The 21997-nt window shown below is 42.6% G+C and overlaps 1 protein-coding gene across 5 annotated transcripts in view; it reads right to left on the reverse strand.

The window, feature by feature from the left end:
* Positions 1 to 3576, reverse strand: part of CRLF1 (cytokine receptor like factor 1) — a 161617-nt gene extending 158041 nt beyond the window's left edge. For all 5 annotated transcript variants that reach the window (XM_063457308.1, XM_063457309.1, XM_063457307.1 and 2 more), the window contains exon 1: positions 3314 to 3576. In XM_063457308.1, the coding sequence (XP_063313378.1) occupies positions 3314 to 3368 (55 nt within the window). In that variant the 5' untranslated portion in view covers positions 3369 to 3576. The remainder of the gene's footprint in view (positions 1 to 3313) is intronic.
* Positions 3577 to 21997: the final 18421 nt, after the last annotated feature.

A 21997-nucleotide genomic window follows, 5' to 3' on the forward strand; every position in this document is an offset into this window, starting at 1 on the left:
GTTGTAACACTTTGCCAAATATTTTTTCCCATATCCTTATCCAATAGGATCATTATGAAGTGTAAACTGAGGCCTGACCTGGGGCAAAAAACCATGCACCAAATTTATCAGTCAAGGAATTCCCTTTGGGTTTTCTGCGGATGTTTTACCTTATTAAATCTGGTGCAATTTCTTTGCATGCTTTTACGCAGCTGGAGGGCCTTGATAGATATAATACATGTTTATCTGCTATATAGACAGTATTCCATTCAAGGCTGATTTGAGGCTTATATAATGTGCCTAATTAAATGTAAACAGGTACAAACAGAATAGTTTGTACAGGAATACGTATAAAGTTATAAAAAACCGACAGATTAAAAAAAAGACAAAATAAACAAAAAGTGTGCACCAATAAGCAAGTGGACAACACATGATAATGCATTCATGTTTTATTATACATCTCTGTGCTCGGAAGCTGACTTGTGTAGATGTACGGCGTGTACTCACCAGTACTTACACTTATCACAATCACAATTTATAGTAAAAAAGGGAATTAATGAATCTTTAAATTCATTTCTAACATCCCAGATATTTTAGTGATCTAAAAAAATGCCAATGAACACTGAAAGGTATATTCACTTGAGCGGGAACTTTGAAGAACTCACAAATTAACTGTACATTTTAGCCTGCCTACCCCCCCCCCCCCAAAAAAAGTGGCTAGCTAAGACAGCTGTTTTTCGGTGCAGTGACTTTGCCCTTAGATTTTCAGTTTCTTATCAAGTCTCTGAAATTAACAGTTCAGTGAATAATCCCTAAATTTTACCTAGTATGGAAGAACTACATTTACACACAATTATAAATCCATATAGCCAAATCTAAAGAAATACATATATTTGATATGTCCGAGTGTCACATTCACCCCTGCATCATTTAATTAACAGTGCATGACCTTGTTAACACAGCATGCCCTTCACATATGTTGAACTGTCCCGATTAATAGGTTGATGTGACACGCTTGACATGCAAAAGCTTTTTTACAATAATGTGATATTTGTACAGATTTTATTTAATTTAAATGACATGCATCAGCTTTGCCCCTTGCTTTGCTCTGACACTGAGTTGGATAACATATTACTTGTAAAACTTTTACTTTTTTTTTTTTTTGCAAAAATCCAGACCCAGCACTTCTGTCGTGTTAATGGTAACAATATGATAACGTACCAAGTATTATTATTTCTTAAAGGCATATGCCACGGATAGGCAACCTGCAAAAAAAAAAAAAGCATAATGTCCAGTGGAATATTAGCTAAATGGTTATATTTGTGGCCAGATTAATAAGTATACCAAATTGAGAATATTCAGTTTAATAAAGGTGATTTATTTTTTCTAAATACAGAATATTGAAATTTTAATCATAAAAGGTAGTGCTGATGTATGAATAGTTTAATATTTGCAACAGAAATCTGGATACAAATTGAGATTACTGGACGCATAGTGCCATATATGATGCTTTGAGTAATGCTAAACCCAGTAGCAACATGATAAAATATGTGCCGTATACCAATTGTTAATTTATACACACATGCCTCTGCTGTACGTATTAATGAATATAGTCAAAATTCTGCAGTACTTAATTCAAAATAACTAGACTGATACAGCTAAAGATACAATCTCACCCATCTAGTTATACAGTGGTGTATTAATTTGGATCTAATCATAACTAAATAATTATTCCTTTATCAATCGGCTATCAATATTTGCAGGGATTTTGTATGGATGCCATTTGAAAATGCTACTCTTGATGCATAGTTGCAAACTGTTAGACACTAACTAGCTTGTAAATACACTTAGAATCAATTAATGATTTTCGAGAGCCGGGCATAATTATGTACAGGTACCAGATTTTAAGATCCTTTTCATTGTTTTCTAATTAACATAGTCCTGTAGCCAACCAGTTTATAGCTTAATTTTCTCACTGAGAGAATTTAGTGATTTCCTTCAAGAAAGCAGATCCTGGAGTTCACAAAATCTTAACTATTTAATTTACCCAGGAAGATGCTAAACCCCTTTTGTTTTGCCTTAGTGTATGCATGTGTATGCTTATTATTGCTGTATACAGAAATTGGTATAGCTGTATCGTCTTTATTTCTTGGTTTCTTTTTTATCTGTTGTCCACATGCTTTCTCAAGTAAAGAACCAAACTTGACCCTCTGTATATTTGCATTTCACTTAAAACAATCATCTCAAAGGGAAGATAGTTTCATGGACTAATTCGTAGCTCCCAGTCCCACAAAAAGAACATTTTTAAGAGTATGTACCTTTTTCGATTGTGTGAGATCTGTTCTTAAGACCTGTAATTTCATTATATCTTTTATTTTTCTGGCTTAAGTTAAACAGATGCAGATGAACGTAGAGTACTACTCCTGTTTACATTTACAGGCTTGTATCCTGTGCTTTCATTTGCTTTTAAGAAATGAGGATCTCATTACGTGAACCTTATTTATTTTTTTAACATTAATATGGAACACAACTTTTTCACTCACAAACGTCAACAAAATACAGCTAAAATGAGAACTGTAAAATAAATGTAATATCCATGTACACAAATATCCACACAAATATATATAAACATATACAAATATATTTATATATATAAAACCAAGGTTTAGGAAATAGTCAGCACTCAAGGTCTTTTTAGAAAAATAAAGGTTCTTTATTGTAGCTTCCCAATAGTCAACGTTTCAGTTCACGTAGGAACTTTCATCAGTACAAATAAAGCAGTGCAGTCGAGCACCAGGCGAAAATGACATGAAGTAGGAGTGCTAAGCTTACAAACTGTACTTTAATACATACATACATTTATATATAAATATAATATATATGTATGCATGCATGTATGTATGCAGTAAACTAGAATTACAATATTATCAGGACGTCCAATGATATAAATGAGGATAAGCACAATATTTGATCTTTATTTTTATCTAGTCTTCTATATCATTAACTCTTAAAATGCCAAACGTTTAAAAGAAATGTTTTAACTTGGCTCTACATACGTGTAAAAAAATTAAAAAAAATAAAAACACTTACAGTAAATATATATATTGAATCGACTATAAAGGGGTTAAAAAGTCTGCTTGGATGGGGAATGATGATGGTACCAGTGTGCACATCAATTCCCGATTAAATATCAAGCAATATACTATACATATAAAAATACTCATTGCATCTGTATAACATTGTGTGTGCAATACAGCAAGACCACTGATTTTTACAATTCCACATAACATACACATTTGCATTACCTAAGAGAAAAGTAAAAAATATTACTTACGAGTGAATGAGTTCACAATTAGCGTGCATATCCATAGGAGTACTAAAGCGATCATATTTCAGAGCTTTTTAAATCCACTTGAGCACTTTCAAAAATTCCACCTTAGAAATCTTGTAAATTCCAGAAGTTTTTTTTTTTCCGCTGTGTACTGCTGTAGGGGAATGGCTTGTCGATATGGTTTTATTGTATATTTTTTTTAAATATGTTGTAGAGAAATAAGTGAAGCATTTAAAAAAGGGAACAGACAGCTTGCAGGTTAAGGAAAACCCTTTTGCAAGTCTGAGCAACTGAAAACTGACAAGCTAAATATGCCTGTAGCTCCATTCATTTCCCCGCCCACATGGGTTACCAAAATCACCAAGCCCTTCAGAGCTAGAGAAGGGATACTTCGCTATTCCAATGCAGCCCCCTTTTATTACCCCCCCTCTTTTTATATATATATATATATTTTTTTTTTTTACGTCTTCTGACATTTCCTGAATTTTTTTTTCTTTCTTTTCCTTTTTCATTCAAGCTTTGTGAAAAAAAAAAGAAAAATCAGATGTGAGTCACGATTAGTAATTGTCTGAGTCGTTAAATGAAGTCACTAAAACATCACCATCCCTGCCAAACTCCTGTGTCATCATTAGGACATTAAATGTTAGAAGGTGTCAGAGTGTGAGGGCAGAAGCCAGCACAACTTAGTTCAGGGATACGAATGCAGAAAAGATATGCATGTGCAGTGAAAGCACTGTTACAGTCCTGCACCAGTAGGGCCGATCTCTTGTGCTAAATCTAGGAAGATGTTCTGTCTTTTTACTACCCACACATCACAGTTCCTTATAATTGATTTTCTTCAGATTGGAATATAATTTTTTGTAAAAAATTTTTTAGACATGCTTTTGTTTTTAATGTATGTCTTCACAAAAAGCATATTTTTAGTTAATTTATTAGTTTTGGCAACGTCCATAAGATATTTTTTGATATTTAAAGGAATGGTGTGTGACGCCACACTCCCTGAATTCATGTAACTGTTGCTTTAAATCTAATAGTGCACTCACATACCAGAGAGGCACTTTACAGAAAGGGAAGGGTTCCCTCAGAACTCCAGTGAGACACTTCACTGCACACTAAGAACAGTGACTGAAAGTCTGAGTGGAAGCAGAGCAGGCTTTTGGATTCATGTTTGCAAGAGTCCAGGTTCTGGTGTAAGAGGAAGGCACATCTTTACATATGTGAAATATTTTTGAAAAGGGTATTAAACTATCTACAAAGATCTATCCTTTCAACCAGGTAATAGAGATCCATACCTACCAAGAGCTGAAAAAATGAAAATCAAAATGGGGTGGACAGCGTGACCCACATCACTAGCAACACCCAAAATGGGTCAAATAGGCTCCGTGACCTGCCCTCAGCCTTTAGGACCAATGAAGGAGAGCTGCTGTAGTGTTCTAGTACCTGTTTTAAAGGGTGAGCACATGTGCTGCCCGGAGGACAGTTTCCTGGTGTCTCCAGATACAGGACACTAAATATCTGAAGCAAAACGTTAGGATAAGCCCCCGAAATCTGGGCTGTTCTACCAAAAGAGGCCATATAAAAACTGTTGTGGTAATTATTGGGAAATGATCACATTTGAATTATCTATATGCTTATTTATTCTCTTTGAAATGTTCAGTATTTCATATGATAAAACACTACTATCTTATTTTACATTACTTATTAACATGTCTCGGGTTACCTTATGGATTCTTTTTTTTTCTACTCTATGTCATATATCCATTTATTGAGAATGAAAATCCTGAGAAGTGACAGCTTCCTTCTTCCTTCAAGGTATTCTGCATTGATATAATGTTATGCTCTTCATCAGGGGTAGGCAACCATTTTGTGGACTATATCTCCAATAATGCTCATACAGCCACAATCAGGGGCGGGCTGGGCCGGGGGGCAGGGAGGCAATTGCCCCCCAGGCCGCCCGAAATTCTTTTAGGACCGGCCGCGGCGGGCCGGCCCTTTAAATGCTGCAGCCGCCGAGCGCTCTGTAAAGAGCGCTCAGACGGCTGCAGCAGCTTTTCCCTCCCTCCCCTCCCCTGTAGGTGGCCGAGCTGCACTCCGGTCCGCGGTCCCGGCCGGAGTGATGGGAAGGTGCACACTGAGTGTGCACTTCCTGTCAGTCCGGCCGGGTACAGGAAACAGAAACTCCTGTTCCGCGCGGAACAGGAGTTTCTGTTTCCTGTACCCGGCCGGACTGACAGGAAGGTGCACACTGAGCACCTTCCTATCACTCCGGCCGGGACCGCGGACCGGAGTGCAGCTCGGCCACCTACAGGGGAGGGGGTAAGAAGAAGGGGGGGGGGGGGAGAGAGTAAAAAGAGGGGAGGGGGGGAGAGTATGAAGAGGGGAGGGAGGGAGGGGGGGAGAGTAAGAAGAGGGGAGGGAGGGGGGGAGAGTAAGAAGAGGGGAGGGAGGGGGGGAGAGTATGAAGAGGGGAGGGAGGGGGGGAGAGTAAGAAGAGGGGAGGGGAAGGAGGGGGGGAGAGTAAGAAGAAGGGGGTAGTAAGAAGAGGGGGGGAGTAAGAAGAGGGGAGGGGGAGTAAGAAGAGGGGAGGGGGGAGTAAGAAGAGGGGAGGGGGGGAGTAAGAGGGGCGGGGGGAGTAAGAAGAGGGAAGAGAGGGAGTAAGAAGAGGGAAGAGAGGGAGTAAGAAGAGGGGAGGGGAGGGAGGGGGGGAGAGTATGAAGAGGGGAGGGAGGGGGGGAGAGTAAGAAGAGGGGAGGGGAAGGAGGGGGGGAGAGTAAGAAGAAGGGGGTAGTAAGAAGAGGGGGGGAGTAAGAAGAGGGGAGGGGGAGTAAGAAGAGGGGAGGGGGGAGTAAGAAGAGGGGAGGGGGGAGTAAGAGGGGCGGGGGGAGTAAGAAGAGGGAAGAGAGGGAGTAAGAAGAGGGAAGAGAGGGAGTAAGAAGAGGGGAGGGGAAGGAGGGGGGGAGAGTAAGAAGAAGGGGGTAGTAAGAAGAGGGGGGGAGTAAGAAGAGGGGAGGGGGAGTAAGAAGAGGGGAGGGGGGAGTAAGAAGAGGGGAGGGGGGAGTAAGAGGGGCGGGGGGAGTAAGAAGAGGGAAGAGAGGGAGTAAGAAGAGGGAAGAGAGGGAGTAAGAAGAGGGGAGGGGGGATAATAAGAGGGGGGAGTAAGAAGAAGGGGAGATAAGAAAAAGAGGGGGGGAGTAAGAACAAGAGTGGGGAGTAATTAGAAGAGGGGGTAAGAAGAAGAAGGGGGAGTAAGAAGAAGAGGGGGAGTAAGAAGAAGAGGGGGGAGTAAAAAGAAGAAGGGGGGTAAGAAGAAGAAGGGGGGTAAGAAGAAGAAGGGAGTAATAAGAAGAAGGGGGTAAGAAGAACAAGGGGGGGAGTAAGAAGAACACAGGGAGGAGGGATGGTAAGAAGAACACAGGGGGGGGGTGAGAACACACAGAGGGAGGAGTGAGAAGAACACAGGGAGGGTGGAGGGGGGATGAGAAGAGCACAGGGAGGGTGGGTGAGTGTGAGAAGAGACCGCTAGGGGAGGGTGGGGGAGAGGAGAGACCACTAAGGGGCAGGGGAGAGCTCTAAGGGACAGAAGGGACAGCTCTATAGGACAGGGGGCAAGACAGGGAGCTCTTTAACACTACGCGCACACACACACACACACACACACACAATGCATCCCTATACATACACAGAAACACACAATGCATCCCTATACATACACAGAAACACACAATGCATCCCTATACATACACAGAAACACACAATGCATCCCTATACATACACAGAAACAGAACAGGCTTCCCTTACACACAGAGAAACACACAATGCATCCATTACACACACACACACAATGCAACCCTTACACACAAAGACAATGCATCATTTGCACACATACACAGAAACATACACTGCAAACCCTTACACACACATGCAAACACACACACTGTTTTTCTTACATACACACAGAAACACAATGCATCTCTTACACTCAATGCACACACATACAGACACACACCTTGCATCCCTTATGCATACAAACACAGATTCACACAATGCATCCCTCACACACAACCAGAAACACATAATACATCCCTTATACACAAATACACACTGTTCCACTACACACAAACACACTGCATCACCTGCACAAACTGGTATCCCTATACACTACATACCATAAGCACACATATTAGATAACACATAACACATCCCCTACACACTCCACTCCCTGTGAGCGAGCTCATGGGTGGGTGGAACATATAAGTGGACTTATGAGTGGGCCTTATGGGCATACTCACCGTCAGGCACTGGAGCCCAGACCTTGAGCTGTGTAAGAGGCCCCCAAAAAATGGAGCTGCTTCCAATTCTCCCAGAACGTTGAATTTTGTGACCACAGTTGCAAACAGCCTCCAGAGGTCCTGTTCTACACCAGACCAGTGGAGCCAAACTGCAGCCCATCATCATCCTCATCCAATTGTAAGTAGGCAATCTAGTATATTATTAGTGACACTAATCTATAATTTACCTCACATTAAAGGGACACTATAGCTTAATGAAGTGGTTCTGGTGTCTATAGCTGGTCCCTGCAGGCTTTTTAATGTAAACACACACTGTGTGCAGCACTGGCGTTAGTTCATATGGCAGATCATATGGGTGGGGCATTGTGATGTCACATGGGGGGGTGGCGCAATGGGCCACTTGACTGGTTTTGCCCCCCAGGCCTAAGGCTGCCAGCCCTCCCCTGGCCACAATGCTGTCAAAGCATCGGGGGTGATGTTGTCCACAACATCTAGGTTGTTCCGAAGGTTGCCAACCCCTGCTCTACATCATGCAAGACGGGAGACTAAGCTGTGTGTCTGTAATGCCCATGTTTAATTACCTATTCCTAAACACAGGGGGCTAAAGGAACGGAAAGACAATGTAGCAGGTCCTCATTGGTTCAAAACATCTGGATATGCCCTGATATTTTGTGTCCTTGACAACACAAGGCAAGCCAAGGACCCAAAGCTGCACATTTGTATTTCAAACAGGACTGAAAATTTGGTGGGCTCTTTAATGGAAATGCATATAATGAAAAGGTAAGCTTTTTCTTTTTAACATAAATTTAAAAATGTAATTATCTTTATAGTGCCATAAATAGAAACTTAATGAAAACATTCCATTTAGGTTCAGAAACCTGCATTATTAAATATGCACTCACAAATACATACACTCTTACACTCACATCACACACACGCATTACAATGAGCATTATTGCTGTGAAGTTATGTGACACAATAATATGCACTGAAAATTATTCCATCAAATATGTACAAGAAGGGTATTTAAGAATGTGTATGTACATTTTTGTCACATCTACTGTATGTGACAAAAATAATGTTTCTGCTTTTATATTAAAATTTCAGACCTTTATAAAATATAGCAAAATACCATATGATTGCTAAAACATTTCATCCCCTATTAATATTTCAGCAAAAGGTAACAAATTGAAAAATGTAAAGTGTTTATATTTACATAAATATTTTTTAGGTATGATATATACCCTAAATTGCTATTTTCTCCTTCTGATCTTGTTATACATTTGATGTTTCAGACTTAGTGTATTCTGTTTTTCAACAAAAATAGGTAGTGAAGAAGTTAATGAATGGGGGATAGAGTCCCGATGCCCTTATCCAAAGGTTTCCATATGCCCAGGAACAATCTATTACTGCATCACAGACAGAGCTGCCAGAAAGTTAAATGAGATTATAATCTCAAGTTAATCATGAGTTGTGACAAAATCACACTTTATGCAATCCTCTGATGCATACCCCAACATTGGGAGGTATTGATATGGTGTGGGTGCATCCACTGAAGGGGTGTGTCAGTCTGGCATTAAACAGTCTCTGTGTCAGCCCACTCCATACATGTCCATGAAGAGAGTGCTGCTGAGAAGAACAAAGCTTTCACACAGTCCGAACTTTGTGTGACGTCTTTCAGATTTTTGTTTTTATATATACAGTATATATATATATATATATATATATATATATATAAACAAAACTGTGCTCTAGTGGCAACTTCAATTGCAGAGGAGATAGCACTAGTGGTAGGTTTTGACACCTGCACAGAATCATGTACAACAACAGTGGTCCTGTTTCCTGTCCTAGTACTTTCTTGTTTTGCTTCTTCACCAATAATACAGACTTGTGGTGTCTTTGCAGAAGTTGCTTCTAGTGCACTAGTGAGATGTCCCTTCACTTGCACCCTACTCACTTGCTTGCTGCACACACTTGTACTTTGCAAGTCAGTCTTCTTGTAGATTCTCAAAGTGATCCCAACGTTTGCTTTGTTGGCACAGTACAGTACCCTCTAGGCATGTGCACGAGGAAAATTTTGGGTTCGGTTCGGCATTCCGAAATTCGGGACTTCGGCAATTCGGAACTTCAGAACTTCGGGACTTCGGCACTTCGGTTCGGCACTTCGGCACTTCAACACTTTGGAACTTCGGCACTTCGACACTTCGGAATTTCGGAACTTCGGAATTTCGTGACTTTGGCACTTTGGGACTTCTCTTGCAGCCGCTTAATAGATAACTCCCTAATTCCCACAGCATTAGGGAGTTATTTACCAAAAGGCTGAAAGACCTAAATTGGTCTTTCAGCAAAACTTACTAATACTAAGCAAAAATTACTTAGTATTAGTTAATTGTGCCCCTACTCACTATTAAGCGAGTAGGGGCATGTCTATTAAACAGAAAGCAGCCCCCCCCAAAAAAAGTGTCCCCCCTCCCGAGCCCCACCCGTGACGCGGGAGTGGGGGCCCTAAAGTAAAAAGGGGGGATGGACCTATTGTCCTCCCCCTGGCCCCCACCCCTGAGCAGCGGTTGGGGGCCCTAAATTAAAATAATGGGGGGGGACCTATTGTCCTCATCCCTGGCCCCCACCCCTGAGCGGCGGGCAGGGGCCCTAAATACCAATAAGGGGGGGACCTACTGTCCTCCCCCCAACCCCCTCCCCTGAGCGGTTGATGAGGGCCCTAAATTAGAATAAGGGGGGACCTAATGTCCTCCCCCCTGAGCGGTGGGTGGGGGCCCTAAAACGGTGGGTGGGGGCCCTAAATACCAATAAGGGGGGCCTAATGTCCTCCCCCCTGGCCCCCACCCCCGAGCGGTGGGTGGGGGCCCTAAATACCAATAAGGGGGGGACCTAATGTCCTCCCCTCGGCCCCCACCCCTGAGCGGTGGGTTGGGGCCTTAAATTAGAATAAGGGGGGCCTAATGTCCTCCCCCCTGGCCCCCACCCCTGGGGGCCCTAAATATCCTCCCCTCGGCCCCCACCCCTGAGCGGTGGGTTGGGGCCTTAAATTAGAATAAGGGGGACCTAATGTCCTCCCCCCTGGCCCCCACCCCTGGGGGCCCTAAATATCAATAACGGGGGACCTAATGTCCTCCCCCCTTGCCCCCACCCCTGATGGTGGGTTGGGGCCAGAATTAGAATAAGAGGGAGGGACCTAATGTCCTCTCCCTGGCCCCCACCCCTGAGCAGTGGGTGGGTGCCCTAAATACCAATAAGGGGGAGGGACCTAATGTCCTCCCCCCTGGCCCCCATCCCTGAGCCCTTAATAATAATTTAACCCCCCCAGGTGACCCCCCCCAGGTAACCCCCCTAGTCACCCCCCTCCCAAAACAATTAACCCCTACCTACCCCCCTCACCCTAAAAATAATGAGGGGGACCATTAACTAAGTACCTGTAAAAAAAAAGAACAACTTACCGTTTGATGTTCTTTTTTCTAAAATCTTCTTTTTTCAGCCCCAAAAAAGCCAATTAAAATTATATAATGACCGTCACAATTAGAGGAAAATAAAAAAACCTGAGCGCAAAACAAAAAAATCCATCTTCACCCATGGAGGGCTCCACGCAGACTGAACTCTGCAGGGAGGGGGAAGGCTTATAAAGCCTTGTCCCGCCCTGCAATTAGGCACAGAGCACTCTGGTTGGTTGGTTTAAGCCATCCAATCAGAGTGCTCTGACAGGTAAATGAAGAGACTTACAGGTAAGTCTCTACTTTTACCTCTCACAGCACTCTGATTGGTTGGCTTGAAATCCAGCGAATCAGAGTGCTCTGTGTCATTTTACACATTCACCTCCTTTAATCAATAATGTATTCAGTTTCCTTCCCTGTACATTCAGACATATCCCAGATCCTTCTTCAATCAACCTCAGATAGTCAATCTCAAGTCCTCTTCATTCTTGGGACAGCAACAAGCCAAGTTTCAAGTTCCCTCTTCCCTTCCCCCTTTCCATTGGCCCTGTTCCCAGCACTCATCCCTCCCATGCCCTTCCAATAGCCATGAGGCCACCCGACTTACTTTTACCAGTTAACCATGTTTATAGCCCCTCTCTCTTTCCATTAGGTATGTTTCCAGCCCATCCCCTCTATTCCTCTACAGACCCTATTTGCCCTCTCTCTTTCTATTAGCTATTTGTCCAACTTCTTCCCTTTTAACCACTTTTGTAGGCCCTTAATGCTCCTCTCCTTTTCAATCACTCTTGTTAGCAGCCGCCATCCACCTCTCCATTTCCATTAGTATGTGTCCAGCACCATTCCGTTAGCCATGTTTGTAGCCCCCATGCCCCTTACCCTTTACATTAGCCATGTTTACAGCCTCTTCCATCCCCAGTCTATTGTATGTCTTTCCTATTTTATCTTTCCCCCATTTACCTTATCTCCTGTGCCTTTCTCTCTTCGCTCTTTATTCTGTCTTCTCCCTAGGTCCCCTGTCATGCAGTCCAGCTAGAGTTAGTTTTGCTTTTAGTTCAGCAACTTTGGCATAAAATGTTACATTCTCTTTGAATTCACACTTTAGTGACTAACCCTGTCATGGTGGTGGTGGAGGCAGCAGTGGTGGAGGTGTGAGCAGTCCCCATGGAAGAGTTGTTCCACCTCTCAGAATCCATGGCACAACTTCCCTCAACTTTGGCTTTGAAGTTGTACATGACATTTGTGACGGACCCGCTGGCACTCCGACTGAGTACCTCCGCCAATCGATGCTCCTAGTGCATGGCGAGGACTCCAAGCACTCCAACTGACACCTTCAGCACTGCAGACTTATCCCATCCCCCAAGCATGAGCCAAGGCTTCAAGAAAGGGTCAAGCAGGTCTGTTTAATGAGCACACAAAAGCAACAGCACTCATACAGCAAAACAACTCCTCCTCAGAGGAAAACAAAATGACAGTTAAAAGGGTCAGACAGAGTTTGAATATATGACAGTTATAAGGTCAGACGGTGTTTGAGTGTTCTAGGAGGGGGGAAGGGGGGAATTAAAAAGGGGTTTTCTTCACAATTTAAAGCTGCAGGCTGCTCCAATATAATTTAAAGGGGCAGACAGAGTACAATAAAATCCAAATGCCCAAATAACGTTTTTAAGGGCAAAATCTTCCAGGGGCCATAGTCGCTGGGCAGGAGGCTGGCAATTAGTCTTCTCCAGGCACAAGTGGCGAAGGGCACTTCGTAACAACATTGATGATGGTGTTTTTTTTTTTTTATTAAGATAACTTAGTGATATGAAATATGTATTGTGTAAAGTAACACAACTTTATTCAGTAACAATTGGTTGTGTTAGTGATCGGTGGATTTATTGCTATAATGTTATAGTATTTCGTGTTAAGAAACAACACAGTGCTCACATACTTGCCCTATGTACACTTGACTGAACATACTCAGAAAAAAAAAACCAAGATATTCTTTCTCCAAACAGTTAAATGGACACCCCAGACCTACTGAAGTGCTTTATATGTAAAAAGGGAGCCATCTCTTCTAATTTGCCAAAAAGGGCAGTTTTCAATAAAAATTGGTACTTTTATAAATTAACCTTGTTACACAACCATGGCTTTCAAACAGACAACCTGCCCTGTTATTTCCTGGTGGTTTAGGTCTCTGGAGCTATATTGAAGAGACAGGTAATGGCCCAGAGCAAAAGCCTTGCAAAGACTTCTCACTGAGCTGAATTGGGAAGTGTGTGATTGAACAGCCACAGAAAGTCTCGGCTGGATAAGAAGGGAAGGGCTTGCAAGGATTTTCAACAAAAAATCTGCAGCAAGATTTTTTTTTATGGAGTGTGGACTGTATATTGGAAAGCTAGTTTTGCATTAGGAGTAATGACAAAATGCCTGCCAAGTGCCAATGTCATATTTCCACTAAATGTTGTTTCAAGTGCCTCTGTCAGTTGCTGCTAGCTAGATCCAACACAACCTACTACATTTTGTCTCGAACTAAAATCTATGACTCAAGTGAGACAAAAAGATTTTTTTTTCTGACTAAACATTCCCCAACAGAAAGATTTTCTTTCCTCCAAACAGTCAACAAAAAACAACCTTTAACAACTCTAATTGGTAACCTAACAAGACCCGGATTTGCAATAAAGCATAGGCAAGCAGGATAGGGGCAGCACTTGCCTATATAAGCTGTCATGTCATTATTCATCTGTTTTTTTCGCTTGTATCAGTCTGGTCACTATAGATTTGACCAAGTCCCTCATGGCACATGCCCTAAGTGCATGGGTCACCCAATAGACATGTGCCATGAGGGGCCCGATGATGTGCTGCGACACATTACCAGCACAATTGAGACCCTTCTAATCTAAAGGTACAGCTGGAAGTAAGTGAGACCGGGTCCTTTCCTCACAGCTGACATAGACCAAGCCATGCAGGAGTGGGGGTGGACCGAGTAAGGAGCATGCCTCTAACTCCAAACAGTCCCAGCCAGAAGAAACCACCATCCTGCACCCAAACGTGTGTCAGTGTGTGCATCTGTGTATCTGCATGTGTGCCAGTGTTTGTATCTGTATGTCTGTGTATCTGTATGTGTGTCAGTGTGTTTATCTGTATGTCTGTGTATCTATGTGTGTGTCATTGTTTGTATTTGTATGTCTGTGCCATTGTTTTTAACTGTTTGTGTCAGTATGTGTATCTGTATGTAAAAACAAAAGGTAATTGGGGTCACTCTTGGAACTTGCAGGAATGGTGCTGTCGTAGTGACCAATAATTATACATATACAGATTAAGGAACAGCACACTTATAAAAATGAATTTTTAAATTCTAGAAAGCTACTTAAAATCGCCTATCTCAGCAAACAAATATGGGGATGCAAAAAAAATGTTCCTGCCAGTAAATACTTGATAGTATTTGTCGAGTCCTCCAAGTAGGATCTTACCTTTGTGACATAAGTCTGGAGAAAAAAGTTGATGTATTTTGATAAATTTGCAGTTAACGAGTTGATACCAGAACTAATTGGTCTTCCGGTAGGATTTTCCAGTGTTTTGAGCATCTTGGGTAAAAATAAAATATTTAAGCTTTGGGATATGTGTGACAGGATTACAATTGATCCAACACACAGTATTAGTATCACACTTAGTAATAATGATAACGTCTAACCGGACTTAATGTATAAGAGAATAGTCAAAATACTAGCCGGGGTCAGGAACACAGAACGAAACATCATTTCAAGGAATAGCCAATAGTCAGGGAAACCAGAAATCAGGGAAGTCAGAACGAAGCCAAAGTCAAGTACTAAAGAAACACGATCAGGAACACACTCTCGGAATAACCAGCAAAGGGAAACCACGACAGGGCAATGAGCAGAAGAAATGAGTGAGTTTAAGTAGCCCTCTTGTGAATCACCCACACGTCTACGTCACCACCATCGTGAACAGATATAGGGCTACATAACAGTGTGGATCCGCAGCGGCCGGCATCCACTGGTATGTTGCAAAAGCCCGGTCTTATGGCATAGGACCGCCAAGCAGCACTTCTCTTATTCCTGGAAAGTTGATTATTGTTCAGCATTGCATATGGAGAGGATGAAAATGTGACATTACTTCCCACCTGAAGACCGCCCACCGGGCGGGCAGGACCAGGTTTGAGAGGAAATTTGGTGTGAAAAGCACGCATTTTGCGGCCAGCATGCAAATCAGAGGCAGAAACCCAGGAACATTCAGCAGGCCCATAACCCTTCCAATCAATCAGGTATTGCAGGGAGCCCCAAAAAAACCTGGAATCAACTATGAAAGAGACCTCATACTCCTCCCTTCCAGAAACAACCAGGGGAGGAGGAGGGACAAAAGTGACAGTATACCTACTACAAATAAGAGGCTTAAGCAAAGATACATGAAATTAATTAGGTATATGTAAGGAGGCAGGAAGAGCGAGAGAGTATGAAACATGATTGATCCTCCGAACAATACGAGAGGGACCAATAAATCTGGGAGCAAACTTCATGAGTCTGATATTACGTGAGGAGAGGCACCCCGCCGCTTTTCGGCATGAAACTCGAAACGAGCAGCCGCATTCTCAAAAGCTGCGTGGACTTTAGTCCAAAGGTGGTCATCCAGAGCAGGGATAGCAGTGTCACAGAATACAGTAGGGAGAACAGTAGGATGGGGACCGTTGTTGACAAAAAATGGACTATGCCCGGATGAGTCCATTAAGTAGCATTATTCCTGGCAAATTCGGCCCAAGGTAGCAATTCAGACCAATTTTCCTGTGTGCTATTGATAAAACAGCGTAAATACAGTTCCAATGACTGGTTAGCCCTCTCAGCCGCACCATTAGTTTGAGGATGGTATGAAGAAGAAAAGGATAATTCAATACCTAACTCTTTATTAAATGCTCTCCAAAATCGTGACACAAATTGGGACCCTCTGTCAGACACAATATTTTGCGGAATACCATGTAACCTGACAATCTCACGTATAAATATATGAACTAGATCTTGTGAGGAAGGCAATTTTTTGAGTGGAACAATGTGTGCCAGTTTTGAAATGCGGTCAACCACCATAAGGAAATTGGTATGACCATTAGAACTGAGGAGTTCCACAATGAAGTCCATAGACAAATGAGAACATGGGACACTGTGTACAGTAAGTGGTTGTAATAACTCACATGGAAGTTTTTGGGGGAACCTTGGAAACAAACAAACTGTACAAGTGTCCACATAGTCTTTGATGTCTTTCCTGAGCGAAGGCCACCAGAACAATATCGTTTTATTAATACCCGGATGTCCAGCAGTCACATTGTCGTGGAATACCTTTAGCACCTCCTTTCTTTCTAACAAAGGAATAAACAATCTATCTTGAGGTTTATCACAAGGACTGAGTTGCCATGATAGTACAAAGAAGAGGGCATGACAAGGGAAGGACAGTGGATTCAATGATACACTCAGGTGGAACCTGGTCTGTAAGTGATGAAAGTTAAAGAGAGATAAGAACAAAGACCATCTAGCTTGTCTAGAAGACAGACGTTTAGCATCACCAATATATACCAAGTTTTTGTGTTCAGTAATGATCAAAAGGGGGTTATTAAAACCCTCCAAAAGATGTCGCCATTCCTTTAGCGTTAGTATAATGGCCAACAATTTTCTGTGACTGATATCATAGTAACGCTCTGCTGGAGACAACTTTCTATAGAAGTACCTGCAGGGATGCAAAGGGGTTTCCTGAATTTCCCTTTGTGAAAGAACAGCCCCTACCCCTGTTTCAGAGGCATTAACCTCCAGTATGAAGGATTTGCTAGTGTCAGGATGTACCAATATGTCAGTAGAGGCAACTATTCCTTAAGAAGCTCAAAAGCCTCCCTAGCTTCTTTAGACCATATAGTACAATTAGCCCCCTTGTGTGTCATATCACAGAAGAGAATCCTTTGATGAATCTCCTACAGTAGTTAGCAAAACCAATAAACCTTTGAATGGCTTCTAACCCATTAGATAATGGCCAGTGTAGAACGGCTTCTAGTTTACGAGGGTCCATTTGGAAACCAGAGGCTGAAATATTGTATCCCAAAAACTGAACCTCTGTTTGGTCAAATATGCACTTTTTAAGTTTGCAATAAAGTTTATTTTTAAGCAAAGTTTGCAACACTTGTTTGACATGTTTATAATGAGTCCGGAAGTCAGGGGAATAAATAAGAATATCATCCAAATACACTAATACAAAGGTATATATGTAGTCTCTGAGAACATCATTGATAATATTTTGAAATACAGCCGGGGCATTGCATAAGCCGAAGGGCATGACAAGGTACTCATAGTGACCACTTCTTGTGTTAAATGCAGTTTTACATTCATGACCCTCCTTAATCCTTACCAAATTGTAAGCACTCCAAAGGTCAAGTTTGGTAAACACCTTAGCGCCTTGGAGTCTGTCAAACAATTTAGACAGAGACAGACAGAGACAGAGAAGGGTAATGGGATAGGCATTTTTTATGGTGATCTTGTTCAGGGCCCTATAATCTTTGCATGGGCATTATGCTCCATCTTTCTTGGATACAAAAAAGAACCCCGCACCAGCAAACGAAGAAGACTTACGTATGTGGTCTTTAAGTAAAGAACCTTTAATATACTCCATGATCCTACTCTCCTGTGGGGATAGATAAACTGTCCCCTTGGTGGGCATAGTGCCAGGTAGCAGATCTATGTAGCAATCATAAGATCTGTGAGGAGGCAGCGCATCGGTGTGTGACTTTTACTGAACGCTTCTCTAACCTCCCAGTACTGCACAGGAATTTCGGAAGTCTGAGGTGTAGGAGTAAGCTAAGTAATGATGCCCACTCTCTTGGTAAGAGGTGACATGCATCTTTCACTACAGTCTTTACCCCATTCCATTATTTCCCTCTTAGCCCAGTCAATATGAGGGTTGTGCTTAACAAGCCATGGGAATCCTAATATAATGGGACAAGAAGGGGAAGCAATTATCTGAAATGTGATGGTGTCATTGTGTATAGTAATACTAATAGGCATGGTTTTGTGGGTAATAAACGGCTGAGAGAGAGGTCTCCCATCAATAGCTTCAATGGCCAGGTGTGATGATCTCTCCTTGATAAGTATGGAGTGTCTGTTGACAAATTGCGTGTCGATAAAGTTTCCTGCAGCACCTGAATCCATCAGAGCTTTTCATGCAAAACTTTTCTTGTTGCAATTGACAGTAATATCAAGGAGAAATCTACTTTGGGTAGTACCAGATAACATATCCATCACTTAGGTGCTCTTAGGTGCGGAAGTTTTCCGGACGTATATGGGACAAGCATCTCTCAAATGTCCCTTCTTGCCACAGTATAAACAAAGGCCCTCCTTTGTCCTAAACTGTTTCTCTGCCTCTGACAGTCTTGTAACCCCCAATTGCATAGGGTCCGGCTCAGACTGTACAGGAAGACAACAGTCCTGGAGAAGCGAGGCACCAGTGACATATTCAAATGTATGGTTCTGATACGGTTGTCAATATGCATCACATACGTAATGTAGTCATTTAGCCTCCCTGGTTGTTCTTTGGTAGCAATCTCGTCAAGGATAGCTTTAGATAATCCCTCTGCAAAGGCAGTGATTAATGCGTGTGTCTATGTATCTGCATGTGTGGCAGTGTTTGTATCTGTGTGTCTGTGTATCTGCATATGTGTCAGTGTATGGATCTGTGTACCTGCATGTGTGTCAGTATTTGTATTTGTAGGTCTGTATTTGTATGTGTTTAAGTGTTTGCATATGTGTGTCCTTGTATCTGCATGTGCATTAGTGTGTGTATCTGTATGTCTGTATCTATCATACATATGTACAGGCACACAAATACAAACAATGCCACAAATGCAGATACACAGACACACGGATACAAACAATGACACACACACTGACACACATACATGTGTGTCTGTACATATGTATGGGTGTCAGTGTGTGTATTATTATATTGTGTATAGTCGTTGTAAAGTCGTTGTAAAGTAACACATTTTATCTTAACATATGGCAGTGGTTCCCAAACTTTTTTTCACTTGTGTACCACTTGGTACATGCAGATACATATATGCTTGGGGCAGAGATTAAGCAGGGAGAGCCTAGGGTAGAGAAAAAAGGAGATGGGCAGAGAAAAATGTCTAAATGTATATATTAAATAACAACAACTATGAATTACAAACATTTCGCTAATATGGAAATAGGCTGCCAATTGGTATACAAGTGAAAAAAGGCTGGAAAATGATGAGGTGGCGGATGGTCTCCTGAGGGATCTCCTCCCAGACCTGGACTAAAGCATCTGCCAACTCCGGGACAGTCTGTGGTGCAACGTGACGTTGGTGGATGGAGCGAGACATGATGTCCCAGATGTGCTCAATTGGATTCAGGTCTGGGGAACGGGCGGGCCAGTCCATAGCATCAATGCCTAGTCTTGCAGGAACTGCTGACACACTCCAGCCACATGAGGTCTAGCATTGTCTTGCATTAGGAGGAACCCAGGGCCAACCGTACCAGCATATGGTCTCACAAGGGGTCTGAGGATCTCATCTCGGTACCTAATGGCAGTCAGGCTACCTCTGGCGAGCACATGGAGGGCTGTGCTTCCCCCCAAAGAAATGCCACCCCACACCATTACTGATCCACTGCCAAACCGGTCATGCTGGAGGATGTTGCAGGCAGCAGAACATTCTCCACTGCGTCTTCAGACTCTGTCACGTCTGTCACATGTCCTCAGGGCAGTTTGAAGGAATTTGGGGGCCCCAAGCAAAATGGACATGGAGGCTCCCCCAACTTTCCCCCCTGCCCTCCTCCACACGCACGCAAAGCCTACAGGAACCACAGCATAGCCATACAGCTTAAGTTCACCCACACTTTATATAAATAAAAAAGGTTTACAGTGCAAATACTGTTGTTGCATATAATGTGCATAAAATTTGAACATTTGTTATTCCCCCCCTCCCTGCTTAAATGTGTCCAGGGAGGGGGGAGATTCCATCCCTGGTGGTCCGGTGGCATGGGGTCCGGTGGCATGGGGGGCCCCCCGGCTCCCTGTTACCGCAGAGGGGGCCCAGCACACAGCTTCTTCACACGCTATTCATTGCTTCCAATAACTCTTGCGAGACCTGTGGCCTGCGTGCCGCACGGAGTATTGCCATGGTAACCCGTGGCAACGCTCAGAAGGCCACGGGTATCGCGAGAGTTATTAGAAGACAGAAGAAGAGAAGAGTAGAGGCAGTGTGCTGGGCCCCCTCTGTGGTAACAGGGAGCCGGGGGCCTGTGGCTGCACACATAGATAGCAATATTCGCTATCTATGTGTGCAGAGAGGGAAAGTGGGGCCCGGGACTGCGAGAGCAGTCCGGGCCCACCAGGACCACCGGGCCCCCTGATGGCGGCCCTGTTGGAGATACATTGTGTTGTTTAAGTGTTCCCTTTATTTTTTTGAGCAGTGTATAAATAAAAGAGCATACATATAGAATTCACTAGAAACATGTTTCCAGTCAAATACTGGGCAGCAAGCTTTGACCTTTGACCTCCTTATTGGTTCAATAAAGAGCCTCAACTAAAGCAAGAGTTAAGACAGGCACAGATATAATTAAAGCATCCTTTGTAGTTTAAACTAAAGTCTTGTTTTAAACAAAAGTGTACAAATTTGTTTACAGGTAAAACTATCAGATTTACACAGTATTTCAGAGGTATTGTGACAGGTTTTAAGATATTTAGGGATTAATGTCAGTTAGCATCAGCCTGACCCAGTGATAGCAATATGTTTATAAGATTAGAAAGGCAACCATGTCAGACATAACCATATTGCCTAGTTAAAGTGCAATAATGAGATTAAGGGTTATCACCATGCAGAACCACAATTCTGATGAAAGTGAAATTTTTCTAGAGTTAAACAGTAGCTCTTACCCAGAATCAAAGTCAGCAAAGTGCATAAATTAGTTAATGAGTTAGAACATCTGTCTCAATGGTATTTACTCCTAGGAGTTATTGCAAATATGGAAATAAAGAAAAATGAAATGCAAAAAAAAAATACAGAGAAATTGGCTTAAAACATTCCTTTAGAATGTAAATAAAATTGATCAAAATAGTAAATAAAGAAAAAATATATTGTTCAAATATATTGATATTTTGATATTTTGCTTCTCAAACAAATGAAGATATATTATTTTTAGGGATGTGCATGTGCAAACAATTTGGTTTGGTTCAGCACTTCCGAAATTCGGCACTTCGGTTCGACACTTCCGAAATTCGGGACTTCGGCAATTCAGAACTTTGGCAATTAGGGAATTCAGGACTTTGGGAATTAGGGATTTCAGCAATTCTCTAACCCTACCCCTAACCCTACCCCTAACCCTAACACTAACCCTAACGCTAAACCTACCCCTAATCCTAACCCTAACACTAACCTTACCCCTAACCCTATACTTATCCCTAACCCTACCCCTAAACCTAATCCTAGCCCTACCCCTAACCCTAACCCTATCTGGAAAATGGATAGCATTGATTTACTCAAACCCTTCCACTAACCCTACCCCTAACCCATACCCCAACCTTCCTCTAATCCTAACCCCAATCCTAACCCTAACCCTACTAGGGTTAGGGTTAGGATTAGAGGAAGGTTGGGGTACAGGTTAGGGGTAGGGTTAGTGGAAGGGTTCAAGTATTACCACGTGGCATGTGTACGTGCATATGCTGACGTATCGATCAGTTGGTTGCACGAGGCAAGATACGATCAGTAGTGTACGGAGCATGTGCAAGAATACAGGATGTAGTATTCCCCTCCTCCATTGTGCTGGACAGGCCATGCGGTCAAGCAGGAAGTTAATTCTTATTTGTATTGATTGGTCAAGAGAATGTGCGGGTGGAGCTTAATATGGGAGGAGTTATGTGCCTAAATAAGGAGCCTGCACTATTGTCCGGGGCTCAGAACTTGCTGT

The sequence above is a fragment of the Pelobates fuscus genome, chromosome 5 (genome assembly GCF_036172605.1).
Source record: "Pelobates fuscus isolate aPelFus1 chromosome 5, aPelFus1.pri, whole genome shotgun sequence".
NCBI lineage: Eukaryota > Metazoa > Chordata > Amphibia > Anura > Pelobatidae > Pelobates > Pelobates fuscus.